Source organism: Scomber scombrus, chromosome 3 (genome assembly GCF_963691925.1).
Source record: "Scomber scombrus chromosome 3, fScoSco1.1, whole genome shotgun sequence".
In the NCBI taxonomy this organism is placed as follows: Eukaryota; Metazoa; Chordata; class Actinopteri; order Scombriformes; family Scombridae; genus Scomber; species Scomber scombrus.
Genome location: NC_084972.1, coordinates 19,851,673 through 19,867,431, shown reverse-complemented (window position 1 = coordinate 19,867,431; position 15,759 = coordinate 19,851,673). Strand labels below are relative to the sequence as shown.

Genomic DNA, 15,759 nt, shown 5'->3' with positions numbered 1-15,759 from the left:
GGCATGTCTGCCCTGTACAAACCACATCAAGGCCTCTGGTTCTCATAAATGCTTGATGTCAATACTGCACAGCAATTACTGCACACCAGACATGACATGGGCAAACCTGCTCTTCAGATTACAGGCTTTATCAATGACATGCAGCAAATGGAGCAAAACTTTATGCGCCCAAATACCAACGGCAGATCAGAAAATGGTTGCCATTGCTCTGGCATGTTATTGTTGGCAGTTCTGCTCAGTGCGATTTAGTATGCACACAAATGGAGATAGATAAGCAGTGTTGAAATGACCTTTCCAACAGGTAAACAGTCATGATGCAACACAATCATAGCGGTACCGTCTCATAACTCGCCTATTATTTTGTACAGTAAGACTCAGCAAACCATAGCCATTTACCTTTAGGCTCACACGCACTGAATGCAGCACATCTGTTCTCAAACCCCCAGGTGGGAGATGCTCAGACAGGCTTGACAAAAGAAAGTATTAGCTGGAAGTACCTGTTTTGATTGGAGAATGAGTGAGAGATAGCAAGATATAAAGAGAAAGAGAGAGGAAGGCAAGAGTCTTATCACTTGTGAGGAAGGCAACATGCGTGACAGTGGGAAATCTTGGTCACAGTTCCTCCATCCGTGTGCACATGGGGTGTTGAAGAAGACCGGTGATTGCACAGACACATGGAGGCTAAAAACCTTCTTATCTTACACTGTCATACCTCTTCATAAATCAGCGCTTAGCCATCCGTTCTGCACTGATAAGGCAACCAAACACAGACTGATCTAGACCAGGAATGGAGAGGGAGAGAGAGTTTTCCTCTTTTATGAGTGGCCTTCTCACTCTCTCTCACACTCTCTTCGTTATCTGTTTTTCATTCATCAGATCTGAACAGCAGACAAGTTATTTTTTTCCCCTGCTTGGAGCTTGTTTGTTTGCAGCCTGCCATATTTTTTTCTCTTGTAGCTTTTCCAGCAGTCTGGTTATGATCATCAGAAGAACTTGTGAATCATTTGTAATAGTCAAACAAGAATGAGTTGGGAGTGCTGAGGAATGTGGTTTTGAAGTCCTGCTAAAATAAAAAAAAAGAAAGAAAAAAGCTTCAACTACAGTGCCTACTGTACCAAATGATGTTTTCTTTGTAGGAAAACCCAGAATTTATCTCCACAGCTGCGTCTTTATCTTAATAGATTTTATGCTGTTTTATGGATTGATGATGAATATAATCTCTGTGTTTACCACAAATGTATGATACTTCGCTTTGAGATAACCTTCACAAATCACTTTTTTTAATACCTTAAAAGGAATGTTTTCAGGCATTTGCTATCTTCCTAGATTGGGCTATAAACTAATGTGATTCACATTTGGCAGTTTGGGGCTATGTGCAAGCAGCTCACATTTCTCCATCAAAAATGAAAAAATACACTTTCACTGTATTATTCACATACACATTTTTGTGTATTGCATATCAATTTTAAGATCAGTTACATGTTCGGAGGTACAGTGTTTAACTAAATCATCAACAAAATCCTGAGTAACCTGATGTAGCTGGACATGAATAAACAGAAACAAGAAGTAACTCCAACAGGGTAACTGTCAATATTAGTACAAATCCATAAAAAGCTCATGCTAGACTAATCTGCAAAACTACAGCAAGCATTACTAACAATACTAACAATACTAACTAAAAATATTTGCTACTACAAAATTAATTTAAGTGACAATTCAGTGAAACATTGAAGCATGCAGTGCAGTGTCACAATTAAAATAACCGTACGTTTCTGTTGTCGTTATAGTCTAATTTGCTCGTAATGCATTGCAATGCTTTGTGACCAATTAATCATGCATAGATGGTTTAATAGGACAGTGTAATCTGGTCACAGTAATGAAAAGGTGCATTTCATGCTGTGCACCAATGAGTGATATAGCAAAAGCCATCAGCTAATGAATTCAAAGCTTTTCATACTAAATGTGATTACACTTAAACAAGGCATTGTTTAGTTAGATCTTCCCTGTGTCAAAAGGCATTTTTTTGTCTCCTCTGTCTGATTCTCAGCTGAGACGACCACATTTAAACTACATCTGTCAACCATGGAAAGAGGTTCGTGCCTCTGTGTTTGTGCCAGGATGTGCTGCTTCCTATAAGGGGCTGCCTGTGGACTTCCATCATTGTCGTGCAGTGAAGCACATGGTCCAGAGGAGCACATCAATTCATCTAACATGAAATCCTACAGAACATGAAAGCCCAGGATCACAGCCAAACTTTGAGTGATGACTGTTTCAGCATTTGTGCCAAGAGGAGGAAAAGTTAGAGATGAGAATGATGAGACACAGAGAGAGAGAGCGAGTAGAGGGAGGTAAGGGACGGACAGAGATGCTTTGAGTGTTAATGCCATGCCAGTGTTGTATGCTACTACCCCTCCGCTTCCGTAGGGACATGAATGAAGTAAATGAATGATCGACCCAGCCCACACAAATGCCCCTCTTCTATTGAGACCAAGCAGTCCATTCATGGGGATGAGTGAGGCGTCGACACCAACAACAACAATAACAACAGCAACATAGGAGGCCCTTACTCCAATTTCTCATTCATACATATGTATGCAGTCACAGACACACACATATGGCACAGATACTATAGACAACGCTGCCAACATACCATTAGGGACACCTAGAGAGGGTTCCTGAGAACAGGGCTGACTAACAAAGCTCGGAGGCAAAGGGGCGTGAACAGGGCATGCATAGAGAAAATCTTGGCATCACGTCAATGCAACCACCACAATGATTGGGGATGAGAGGCCATCTCCTCCCCTCCACAATCAGCACATTATCAGCCACGCAGGAAGCCCATCAGTGCATCAACCCAGAAAACAGGGCCTGGATACCTCATGTTCCACCACATTCTGTCCTTCCTCCTGCACTCGTCTGCTCTCTGTTGTCCTTCCAGGACGAGATGGGTTCAGGGGGTTCTTGCCCACACAGGGGTGATCTCACTCAGAGGTCCGACCTTCAAACGCAGGCATTACTTGCCTGAAGCCACAGCAGCTAATGGAACATGGGGAATACAAATCCGATTGAAGCAAGATCAATCTGACAAGGAAGGCTTTGCTATTTACCAAGCATTTAGATCTAAAACCTTGAAGGTGGGCTTAGTAATGATGTTAGCATCTGACTGGGGCTCAGTTTTCACCAATTAAGCATCCAGCAAAGAGACTGTATGCAGAGCGTATGAAGTAAGAGAGGGCTGCAGCTAAAACATGAAATACAGCTCTGACAGGAGCAGGAAGACAAGAAGGAATGTTCCGGCTTTTTTAATCCAATAGTGAGACACAAATACTGCAACCTCCCACAGGATCATGGTCAGGCTCAACCACAGGCCTCATTTCTCCTATAATCACATAGACAGCAACTTGGTGCACATCCAACGTATACACACCGAGGCTTGGTAGACTACACTCTGAATCTCCCACACCTGAGAAATTTCATGAGGCTGTGGGTGTTTGAGGTTACCCAGCTTCTGACTCAACGTAAAAACAACTCTGACATTTCATTTAGCAGTGAAAAAAAGAGAGGGAAACGTTTCCCATAAAACTTTGCCAAACTGACACAGTGCGAGTGACTTTGATTGCTTTAAACACTCAGCAAAAAGAAATATTTGTACTAGTTTGTACTTTGGCTTCACATCTTTTTGTATCGTCAGTGAATAGATGTATAGTTCAGAACGCCCTTTGGGCTTTCCTCCATATGTTCCATCTTGCCAAATCATTTACAACACTTTCTCTAAGACAATTTGTATGACAATATGTAAGTGTGAAGAAAGTCGACAGTTTTCATTGCCTCCAACATCGGACTTTGCAGTGTGAGGTTATGGTCAGGACACTGACAAGCAGCTGAACTGTGGAGGCAGTTCGAACAGTCACCAGCTGAGGTAAACCATCTCAACCAACACTCATACATAGCTAATGGGAAACAGACACACAATTTGTCCTGAGTATGCCTTTGTGCACCCACACTCCTCTCCTCCTTCTCATTCTCAAATCCCTCCATCTATCCATGCTCTGGCTGAGATAGCAAACCTGACACTGATGCCCTGTAGTCCATTAGCACTCTCAGAGCTCTGTCTGAATCTGCTCTATTGCTCCCTTCACATTTTACTCCACTCACCCTATCTCTCTGCCAGTCCTCGCTTCTCCTCTCTCGCCCCTTATCTGACTCTCTACTCTGTCTTTCTGTCTCTCTGTCTCCTTCACCTCCTGCATATTGTCTGAGCTGGAACAAGAAGAGCTCCTTGAGTTCAACACATCAGTCTCTGACCATAGGGAGGACTACAGATCTGATGGGGCTGCAGAGAATATCCTTAGATACTAGGGGTGGGACAAAAACATTGATATTGCAATATTTCGCAATATATCCACTTGCTACATTTTTAAACACAAAAAACATAGTATTGTTCAGAATAGACTCTGGTTTAGCACAACCAAAGCGCAACTACCCTCCGCCTTATGGAGGTGCTGAACAGACTGGTGACGGTCAGATAGATGGCAATTACCGTTGACAACTGATCCCTTTTTAAATTGTTGTCTGTGAAGGTTCATCTCAAATCACAGGAGAGGAGTTTCAAAAGAAGATATTTTGCAGTTCCTTTTAATGGCTTGAACAGAAAGAATTTAAATTGCTGTTGATTCATTTTCTTTCATTCATGTTAAGTACTGTTTAAAACACACTTACACACATGCATATATTCAAAAGTAGATTTCTAAAATGGCCACCATGTGAGCGAGGTCAATGGCACCGCAGTAACAAGATCCCAGCACTGACAGACAAATGATAATGAATGATAGCTGTCTGAGTAAACAAGTGAAGAGGTGCCCTTGACCCGGTGTCTCCTTAATTTCAGTCCAGGTGGCAAAGCCCCTGAGGACTCCTGAGCCTCAGCCACATCTGGAGAGCACATCCAGTCTGGTGGAGAAACTAATGCTTCACTTTCTCACTCACAACACTGTCCAACCCTCCATAACAACTTCACAACACCTCACCTCTGTCTTGTCAAAGCCAATTGTTTTAGTAAATTTAGTTTCTCATTTGTCTTAACTAAGCCTTGAAGCCTTAACGCCGCTTTACTTCAGGATTTCCTGTGAGCACACAAGACAGCAGACGCCAGGGGAAATAAGCACAATGCTGTGATTACACTCCACCTCTCTGTGGAGAAAATCATTTGAACCCGATTCAGTTTGAGAGGAGTGACAGGTAGATGCTGCTATGGCAACCAAACCAAAGCAGTGTCATATATAGCTCTTTACAGAAGCTCTGCAAGCATGTGTGCTCTCTCTCCTTCACACACACACACACACACACACACACACACACACACACACACACACACACACACACACACACACACACACACACACACACACACACACACACACACACACACACACACACACACACACACACACACACACACACACACACACAGAGACAACCACATGGACTTGACATGAATATTAAAAGACTCCCTCCCATTCCTCTCTGTCACTTTGAATCTGAAGAAAACCACCTCTTGTAAAAGCCATTACCATCTAGCTCTCTAACTCTCTCTCTCACTGTCTCTAACCACAACAACTGTCTTCAACTCCGTTTCCCTCCTGCTCTTCTTCTGCAGGTGGTTAGGGTTGATCACAGCCTTGCATGTTAATCTGCATTTAATAATGATTAAAATCACCATCTCAAGAATGATGGGCCTCTGTAAAGTGCTCGCAGGCCCAAAAGATAACAATTACAAATGCTACACTAACCACTTAAACTGTACAAGCCAATCCAATTAAGTTCCTAAAACATAAAAAAACAAACATTGAGCCTGATGTACCACTGTGACTCACGCCTATTTTTATCCTGTCTGCGACATTTCAAGCTACAAAAATTGGCTGTATTCGGGACCAAGAGACACAAACACACACCGGGATGTACACATGCACGAACTGTCTAGCGCGTACTCACTCACCCACACACACACACCCACATTCATCATAGTGTGGCTGTCTTTCACCCCCCACTGAGTGTTGCCCCCCTTTACACAGCAGACAGAGAAATGGAAGGGCTATTCATCAAACCTGCCAAAGCATCCCCTGCACGCACAAAACTATCATTTACACACAGAAGATCTGAATAAAGACAATTAACAAGAAAACTCAGAGATGCATAATGGGATGAGCTACCTCAAATATTCAGGGTTCTTGAAGTAAAATTCCCAATCGTTTTTTTTTGCAAGTTAGGGAATTGACCATTGGAGTACTTGGCTTGACTTGGATGGGCATTCAACTACAATTACCGCAAAAGATGAGCAGGTCCGATAAAAAATGTGTGGTTCTGTGATACAGAGTCAAAAGGTACAACCCTGTATAGCACGAAATCCATTGAGCATTTCAGTCCAATCACAGAACTTTAAATTCAGTAGCGTGCAACTCTAATGGTGAGTGGAAGTTAATGGTTTGAAGACATTCAGCAGTTTAAATTAGTCATGTTTCAGATTCTGCATCAGTGTTAGATATATACTCCGCAACTTTGGCACAGTGTTTTGTTTCCCAGCTGCAATGACAAAGCAGCTTCTTCTCCATAGCAATGCTGATGGATGATTACTGAAGTATTTAGAGCTATTTGCCGTATCAAATTTATGACAAAAATCGTGATCTCTCAGGGAAAAAAAATCATCATTAGACTTGACGGCTAGATATTAAACTTGCCATTATCAAGGAGATCACTATATTATTATAGTATTTCAAGTATTTCATGTACCAGGAACCATACACAAAAAAATGTAAATTACTTAAGTACAAGATTTCATCATCTTATGCCATCACTATCAGTGACTCTGGGAGTTACAAGGTAATTGCGATAAAAAATAAAATGTGAACAAAACACAGAGGGCAGGAGTTAAAACAGATTGACTACTGTATATTACATTAATTATGTGTGTATACTATAGTAACAAGGCAGTTTTGCACCAACAGCAAACCTCATCTATTCTGTTTACAGCATCATAATATTGCATTACAGTACGTCTCCCTCTTGACCACACTCTCGTGATTCAGAGTTCCAATTTTCAGCTCTGGTTCTGAACCAACCTTGCACACTGTTGTCAAGCTATCTTCATCATTACTCAACACAAATATATACAGGCATTGAGCTTCAACTGTGCATGTTTGTTTGGAGCTTCACCGAATACGGCTGGACGAATAGAACTGCTCTTCCCCAGTACAAATATTTAAATCCATAATTAAAATGCCTAACAGCTAAAGACTGGAATAATAAATAGCGGAGTGATCATGGTTTCATTTGGATGTTGTGCATTTATATCACCACAGGGGGAGATCCCAGCATTTTTAAGTGCTTCAGCATGGGCTCTGCTTGCACAGCTCAGACGACATGTTCAATAAAGTGCCTTTCACTAGAGGCAGTGACTTGTATTCCTCTCTGTGACATCATTAAAGGATGGGGAGATAGCAAATTAAAGAGTGAAAGGTAATAAAAATAAATGCTGAATATGCATAAGAGGCATTATTTCCTTTCAGCTAGATGTTAGCTGCTATGCAAAACCTTTCTGTACTCTTAGATACATGTGTCCACCCACACCTCCCTTATACATTCTCCTGCTCCGGTGCCGTTGTGCCCTATATGCACCCTCTCACCCTTGTCTCAAGGAAACTCTGAGCACTTTAGAGACCCCCCTCTTCTCTTTCGCCTTTGAGTGTACTAAAACAGCATGCCCCTGCTGTGGGCGGCATACTGGGTTCTCTCCTCCCTCAGCTTGCACTGCCAACCTCTTATCAACAAGCAAATAGAGAGGGTATGAGTGTAGAGTTACGGGAGAGGAGGAGGAGGACGACGAGGCAGAGGAGGACAGGGAGATAAAAAGAGAAAGAAACAGACAGGAAGGACACTATATTTAGCACTGGAGCTGTCGCCTTCTGTTTCTCTCTCCTGAATAATCATAGTTTGACAGCATGTATCCTGCAGAGCAGAGGTTGCTGGGATGCGGTACCCCCCCCCCCCCCCCCCCCCCCCCTCCTCTACCAGCAGCTTTTCTGGAGAGAAAGTAGCAAAGTATTGTAATAATTGCTGTGAGCTTGCGTGCCACAGCCACCAAACATTACTCTCTGTGGAAACATTTTTTGTGGCCTGACATTCTCTAATGGAGATAATAGGGAAGGTAGGCTGTTTTGGACAACTGACTGTAGCCAACAGATACGATGTTGCATGCATGATGCATACCAGGAGACCAAACTGCATCCAAGTACTGTATGTACAAGCAGCAACGTGACTAAAAGACACTCATGAAAGCCTTCTGTCCTCCTCAATTTCTCAGAATTTGAATGCATCTGCAGGACAGGGAAAGTAAAAGGCTGTGACAAACTTGTTACCCTCATGTACCAATGATGTTTATCTGCTGGGAAAGAAAGTACACAAGCACAGCTGGTAGGTGAAAGGGTACAGAGGATTGTGAATTAGATGAATGTTGCACCATGTGAGGCGTTTAAATTGTGTACGATGGACGCAGTCGGTGCAAGTTTGTCTTGTGGAAGAGTTGCAGCAGACCAGTTTTTGCTTCTTTCTCAAAAATAACCACATCACTCATTATTTATTATAGAGGTACTGTTGCAACTTTTGTCTGTCTTTTACTCTCTTTTCTTCTCTAGCGTTTTTTGTCATTATTCTCTCTTATCACTGAAAATTCTGCTCCTCTAGCTGATGACAGAAAACAAATAGATTCCCAATACACTTTGATCCTGGTTCAAAGACATCAGAGTAGTAAGAATATGTTGATCCAGACAGTGCTTGCTTAACATTTATTTCATTTCTCATCTACGCTTGTTTCAAATGACAGTAACTGATTCTGACATAATGATGAAGAGGATGTGGATGTTGCAGTTAAAGAATTATAAAAAGTGAAACTTATTATGCAACTCTTCATTAGGCAACGCAATAACATTAGCACCTCACAAAAAATATGATCATTATCATTATTAACTATTACAAATGTATTCATTTATTACTACTTTCCTAATTGCACTGTGGCAGCCTACTAAGTATGTTCCACTGTGCAATGCATGTATCATTATGTTGAACATCTGTCGGGGCATGTAATACAGTGCGATGCATATAATATAATACACTGTAATGAGAAATGAAGTGTGATGATGTGGCTAATTAATGACATTTTTTATAGCTAAGCAGCGGGAAGGTTTCTGGGTTATGAGAACAACGTACTCCCAGACTGACTGCATTTGCTGTCTCCCAAGTGATTAGACAATCACAGTATCTGGTTTTATTGAGTCTGTTCACCTTTGTTTGAAGGAAACGGATCAAGACAATTGAAGCCGCTAGTAGATATGTGGGTGCGTTGAAGTAGAAGAAGTGAGTAGGCTGGGAGAAGTGCAAGGAGATAAACTTTGCTTTGGTATCCTTCTAACAATCAAAAAGGTGTAACACCTCATGGCAAGACAAAAATGATTACTACAACTTTCTCTTTCACCAGAGAAGTCGAAAGGACACCAAAGGAAAAGGACCACCTACATAGAGGGATGTCAGACTGATACAACTTGACAAGGACAAAAGGCTCTTCTCATGTATTCTATATACATAAATCTGCCTTATTGAGCATAATCTGTGGAGGATGAGGTCTATTGTTGTAGAGTCAGAAATAGAACAAGTTCAAACTCAGTAGCAGCTTCTAATTATTCAAAGAATAAAGCAGTGTAGGACATCTTGCACTTCTGATCTTAACCCTGAAAAATGTCAGGAGAGATGAGGCGATAGTAAAGTCTTTGTTCAGGCGACAATCATCGACCCGTTACATGGGACAAAAAGAGTGCAAAGGCGGAGGTAACCCTTCAGATTGTCCCTGAGAATTAGTCCAATTACAAGACTGCCCAGCTTTGTCTTTTTCTCTCCAGGCTTTCTTCCCAGACCTAACCTTGCACCCAGGTGTTCCCCCGTGGATTTAAGAGGCAGAAGGAAAAACAAAGTTAAACACTTTCAAATGGGCCTGAGGATTAGAGTAACAAGCTATTACTTGTTAATATGGTGCCATTCTCCCATAGTTTGAGGGCAGTTAACCTCGGGTGTGACTGGCTTCTGTTTGAAGGGTCACAACCTCACAGAGCTCCTCACACTAAAATAGCATGTGATTACAGACCCTGTTTAAAAGTAAATATAGGAGTTCTCAGCAGCTGATCTAAGCCAGGCTCGTCCAGTCTTTCTGTGAGAGAATACAACTACATAACTGTGAACATGTGACATTTGTTATTGTTCTGCATTGTGAAAGCTTTTAATAATTGACAATCTCATTTGAAAAAGTTATTTCCATAACCTAACCTATAACTCTGATTTAATGTACTAATTAAAAAAGGTTAGAGTAGGATACACTGTGTATACGCTGTGTGTGCTTTATTCGACTTTTTATTTGAACACAAAATCCTTATTTGCAGAGATGGATTGCTGCCTGGTGTCTTGTTTTTAAGTGTGTGTATATGTGTATGTGTGCTATTTTTCAGCTTGTTTGAAGTCTGGGTTGATGATCTCCCACTTGCTTTGAATGGACATTCCTTTGGTCTTAGCCGCTGTTTGCTTTCATGGTCCTTATCACAGTTAATAACTCAGCCTGAACTAACATACTCAGTAGCTACTTCAGGAACCACAAAAGCCAAATTTATCAGCTTAGGTTTCAAATGGTGGTTTACGTTGTAAACATGGTAGTAAAAACTTTTGTTTGTTTGTTTGTTTTAAGTGGAACTAAATGTTGAACAAGAATATACATAATAAGTGCAGAAATGTTATTTTAATGCGAAAATGTGATTATGGTGTAAGAGAACAATTAATCAACACATATTAATACAAATATACCAGAAAATACAAAAACTAGAGTGCTGGCCTGCCTTATGTTCTCAAAAATTCAACTTGAGCTGTTGTCACAATGATGTTACATGTGATCAACATTTGATCAGCGTGCAAACACTTTAGCTTTCAGACATGTTGAGTTTCAGGAAAATTGACATATGATATAAAACCCATCAAACAAAATAGACACCACTATTTAAAAAAAGAGAGATTAATACATTGCAGAGTGAGGAGGTCAGAATTATTTTGGGATGTTAATGTAAGCATTTCTGAGAATATGGAAATGAATCCCAGTACTGTATACAGCAGGGTCCAAAAGTCTGAGACCACTTTCACATTCAGACTTTTGAACTCTACTGTATATACTGTATATACAAGATATGATCTGTTTTCTTTGGATTATATATTTTCTCTTATCCACTCTTTCTCTTGTGTGTGTGTGTGCCTGTGTATATGTTTATAACTGTGTTGTTTGTTGCTTTGACAGAGGGCAACGGTTCGAAAAGCAAAGACAGAATTTTGTGTCTACATTTTGGATCGCAGCCAGGAGCAGCTAAATCTCCTCTACCAGCTTCATAATATGCAAATAATCAGTGGAAAGTAATTAGACTGGGTCACAGACAGAAGCAAACTCAACAGCACAGTAAAAAAAAAACTAAATTTGTAGCTTGTCTTCTTTTTTTCATCAAAATTGAAATGCTTATTAAAAATTAGCTGGATTATGTTGTCATGAGACATTGTATGCCAGTTCTAGACAGCTATTATGAAAGAGAAAATCAATTACTTGGTTTAGTATACTTTGAACACAATTAATAAAAAAAACACATTGAAAGAGCTATTCCCAGCAGTGCAGTGCAAAACCAATATAATCAGGTAATGCACAGCTTATGTGGATTCCAGGTCTCCAGCTATCTAAAGTTGCTCCTTGAGGCATAAAGAAACCTCCAAATCTAATTAAAAACAAAACGGAACTCGATTAAAAGAAATAGAAAAATAAATGAACTATTTTCTACAAAGTAAATGTGAAACCAGTGGAGTGTTAAATCCAACTTGATTAGAGACAGAGAGAAAGAGATAGGATTCAAGGGAGAAAGACAGGGAAAATAAACAAGTAAGCAAAAACGTCTGAGGAGGAGGGAGAGAATGATAAGGAACAAAACTTAATTGAGAAAGCCCTTCGATTTAAAGGGTTTATCAGCTTAACAGAAGACGAAGAAGTGAGGTAAAAAACAAACAAATGAAAGCAAATAAGTCATTTCTGCTGTTCTAAGATTGAATAGATGTCGGGTTATTCTGACAAAAACTGAAATTCTTGACAAATCATCATTAGAAAAGCAAATTTTTTTCATTATTCATAAGTGGTATCAATGCTATGAATTGCAGAGATACCTGTAGTTCCCACTTAATAGTCCTACTTTTGACATAGATTTGAGATCTTAAGTGTGGTGGTCTCATGAAAAGACAGAGATCTGAACTTTTCAGAGGTAGGTACTATAAACCCAAAGCGCTTTACATGGACACAGTGGCTACACCGGCACTGGAATGACAGAGTACCACAGACTGCACCACTGAGACCTATTTTAACAGGACAGTTCAACACACAGAGGGTCTCATGTGGCACTGGCAAACATTCATAACGTGCTGGATCAGAGCCTGAGTGTGTGCCCAGCCAAGTGTTAAATCTGACTTGATTTCAGAAGGGACCTGAGGTCACACAAAGGCCTGTTTGGAGAACTAATAGCAGCCAGGCGATTAAATGAAGACATATTCTCTGGACCTGAATGGTCAGGACAATCAGTAGCATCTCCTCATCCCTCTCATCACGCCTCTCACTCCGACACACAATCAAACTCTCTGTTAAGCACTGAGGGGACAAATGCCAGGCTTGCCAAGCCTTGAATTCAGCTGGTGCCAATAGTTTACCCATTCCAGTTATCGGACAAGACCAAAAAATCAAAGACTGATGACACAAATAAGTGTTACACCGGCAATCAAATCTACGTGTCTGTAGAGAAACACAAACTGGGTCACAGACACGGTAGTATTTCAAGCCAACAGTGTGAGAGTGCCTTACCTTTGAAGGAGAGGAAGATCCTGGGAGCAGAGAGGGGCTCGATGGAGGTGGGCAGCGTCCCTGATGATAAGGCCAACAGGACCAGCAGCCAGCACAGTTTGTCCCACAACATTGTCCCTCTATTTGTTAACAGAGGAGAAGGAGAATCCAGAAGCTGAGGGACAGAGAGGGACGAACGTTAAACAATGAGCAAACACTTCCACCTCACACAGCAACTGCAACAACCAAGTCTCAGACACTGAACTGCAGTAATGAACTAGTTTTCTATAATACAGACGGTGCTACATATAGAACAGTCTTAGTATACAGTAGCTTCTAGTACTAAAACATTAATCACAATGACAAGACAGAAGATCAACCAGGGACAGAGACACAAAGCTAAAAACTGGATCTTTCTATGATAGACTTCTATGTCTGTTGTGCATATTGTGTGGATATGTTTTTATGGGGGAATGAAAATGCTTAAAATCCTGAACAGTTCAATTCACTAGGTTGTACATTATAGACATTGTGTCTGCTAATGAACTTAACCTGAACCAATCTGGAGTCTGGAAAAAAATCCTGATGGTTCAGAATTTAGTTTTAATTATTGCCACTGCTGGATTTTCTGATGGGCCTCTTATTGTAACATTGTAATATATTTCCTAACCATCCACATTATTATTGCTGTGGTTTGTCTGTGTTTGCTACAGGGCAGCAGTCTGAATGGACGGACTCCTATTCCAGCTGGGAGAGCCAGAAGGAGCCTGCGCTGCTGCCAGCACCACCGCGCCACTCTCTACAGATCGGATCCTCATTTTCCACACCATTATACAACTGAAACAAGTGTTTGATAAAGCAGCAAACATATTGATTAATACGTATCAAGAGTTAAAGGATTATTATTACTCCTTACGGCAAAAATTTAACCAGAAGCACACGGAGTTGCTCGTTCAGCCTGGCACGCGCTGAGTGCTCGTAGATTTAATCACAAAGCGCATCATCCGCCGTTAGCTGTTATCCGCCACAAAGGGAGCTGGAGATAATAATACTCCCATAAAAGGATCTGAGGACTCTCCAAGTTATCAGTGTGCGGCCGAGGTGGCACGATTGTGCTTATTGCCAGCACAACTCTGCCTTGAAGAAAATAAATAACTGTGCCAGAGGATTTGGAGACAATAAGTTCAGCGCGCGGTGCTTTGCTGTAATTATCCATGCATGGCACTGATCTACTTGTAAACGTGGATCTGAGGCTGAGGTCAAACTGTCAGTCCGGGTTTAAGATCAAGTTCCGTATTGAGTCCCGAAGGCAAAACTCCAAAGTAGGCCGTTAACCAAAATAAAGCGTGACAGGACTCTGAGTTATGAGGACAAGCATGAACCACGTGTCATTTATAGGCTGAAAATACCTGTAATTTAAAATTATGAAAAATAGTACTGAGGACTAGTGACACCCACATCTTCACTGTGATGAAGATATAGATGGCAGAATTTTCAAGTAGGGCCTACAGCATCAATATACAGCAAACACTTTAAGTACCCCAAAACCACACACACACACACACACACACACACACACACACACACACACACACACACACACACACACACACACACACACACACACACACACACACACTGTTCTTACAGTATTTATAAATCTGTATTTGGGAGTATAGCTCATTTCAAAACTACCTGCCAGAGAAGACAGACCTACTCGTAAATATAAATACCGAAGCCTGTTGCTTACAATAAGCCATTCTAAATATTCAGAAATATCATTAATATCAATATATCACATACCAATATCATTTTACTGAACTTTAAAAGATATATAATTCATTAGAGCATTCTATCCTGCACATGCAGCGCAGGCATTATTTCTTCAGCTCGACTCACGTCTCATGTGGCTTCCTATACTGATGTATGAACACATCTGTCTCAACAGAAATCAATACATTGACTTGTCCTGTATAAATAACGACACTTGCATGATGACCTACCTTCTAGTTATGTCCTGTGAAGATTGTGATAAAGCTGGTCAACATTTAAAACCATCCATCCAGATCCTTTGAGCTCCTCTGTCCGCACGCAGGAGTGCCAGTGAATCCGATGCAGATCCTGCACGATTATCCCAGAGCCAAACAAAGCTTGGATTTAAATTAACTTGACGCAGCCGCCTTAACTTGAAGTGCTCTCTAAATCGCATCAACAGATTCTGTACTTTCCACTGGAGGAGATCGGAAACAAAGACTTTTTCCTGGAGATGAATAGCGGAGGAGGTTCAGCCGTGCGCTGTGGCGCTTAAGTGTTGAGTGCAGAGAGAGGGTTTCTGCAGGTGGATAGACTGAGGTCTCCTGGCAGTGGACACACCCATGGGGGAGGGAACCTACCTTAGCATCCCTGCGCTCAGACCCCGCCCAAAATTAAGGATAAAACAAATCTGAACTGCATCTTCTTGCACTTCAGGCGGGCTATAGAGGTAAACTCGCTTAAAACAGTGGGGAACAAACTGTTCAAGTGGTGTAAAGGGCGGCAGCAAGAGTAGATGTGAATGTAATTCCCTTGAAGGGGAGGAGGCGGAGTTAAGAGGAGTTGTCCAAAATGTTTGCTAAAATCTAAACATATATATAATTTACCTTAAAAATGCAACTTATAGTTGTTTAAATCACATTCAACATGTCTTTAAAAGCCCTTTTTGCATATTTGTGCAAACACTTACATCTCTGAGATCAGTAATTATCATCCCACATCTCCCATTCAGACTTTTTCTGGAATTTGGGGTTTTCATGTTTTCCAATGAGGCGTGGGAACAGTTG

At 41.1% G+C, this 15,759-nt stretch overlaps 1 protein-coding gene across 1 annotated transcript in view; it reads right to left on the bottom strand.

Moving 5' to 3' along the window:
* sema3fa (sema domain, immunoglobulin domain (Ig), short basic domain, secreted, (semaphorin) 3Fa) overlaps positions 1–14,976 on the bottom strand; it is a 46,414-nt gene extending 31,438 nt beyond the window's left edge. Inside the window, exons 1-2 of the mRNA XM_062442704.1 lie at positions 14,944–14,976; positions 12,962–13,115 (exon numbers count right to left, since the gene is read on the bottom strand). Of these exons, the coding sequence (XP_062298688.1) occupies positions 12,962–13,073 (112 nt within the window). The 5' untranslated portion in view covers positions 13,074–13,115; positions 14,944–14,976. The remainder of the gene's footprint in view (positions 1–12,961; positions 13,116–14,943) is intronic.
* Between the last annotated feature and the right edge of the window lie 783 nt (positions 14,977–15,759).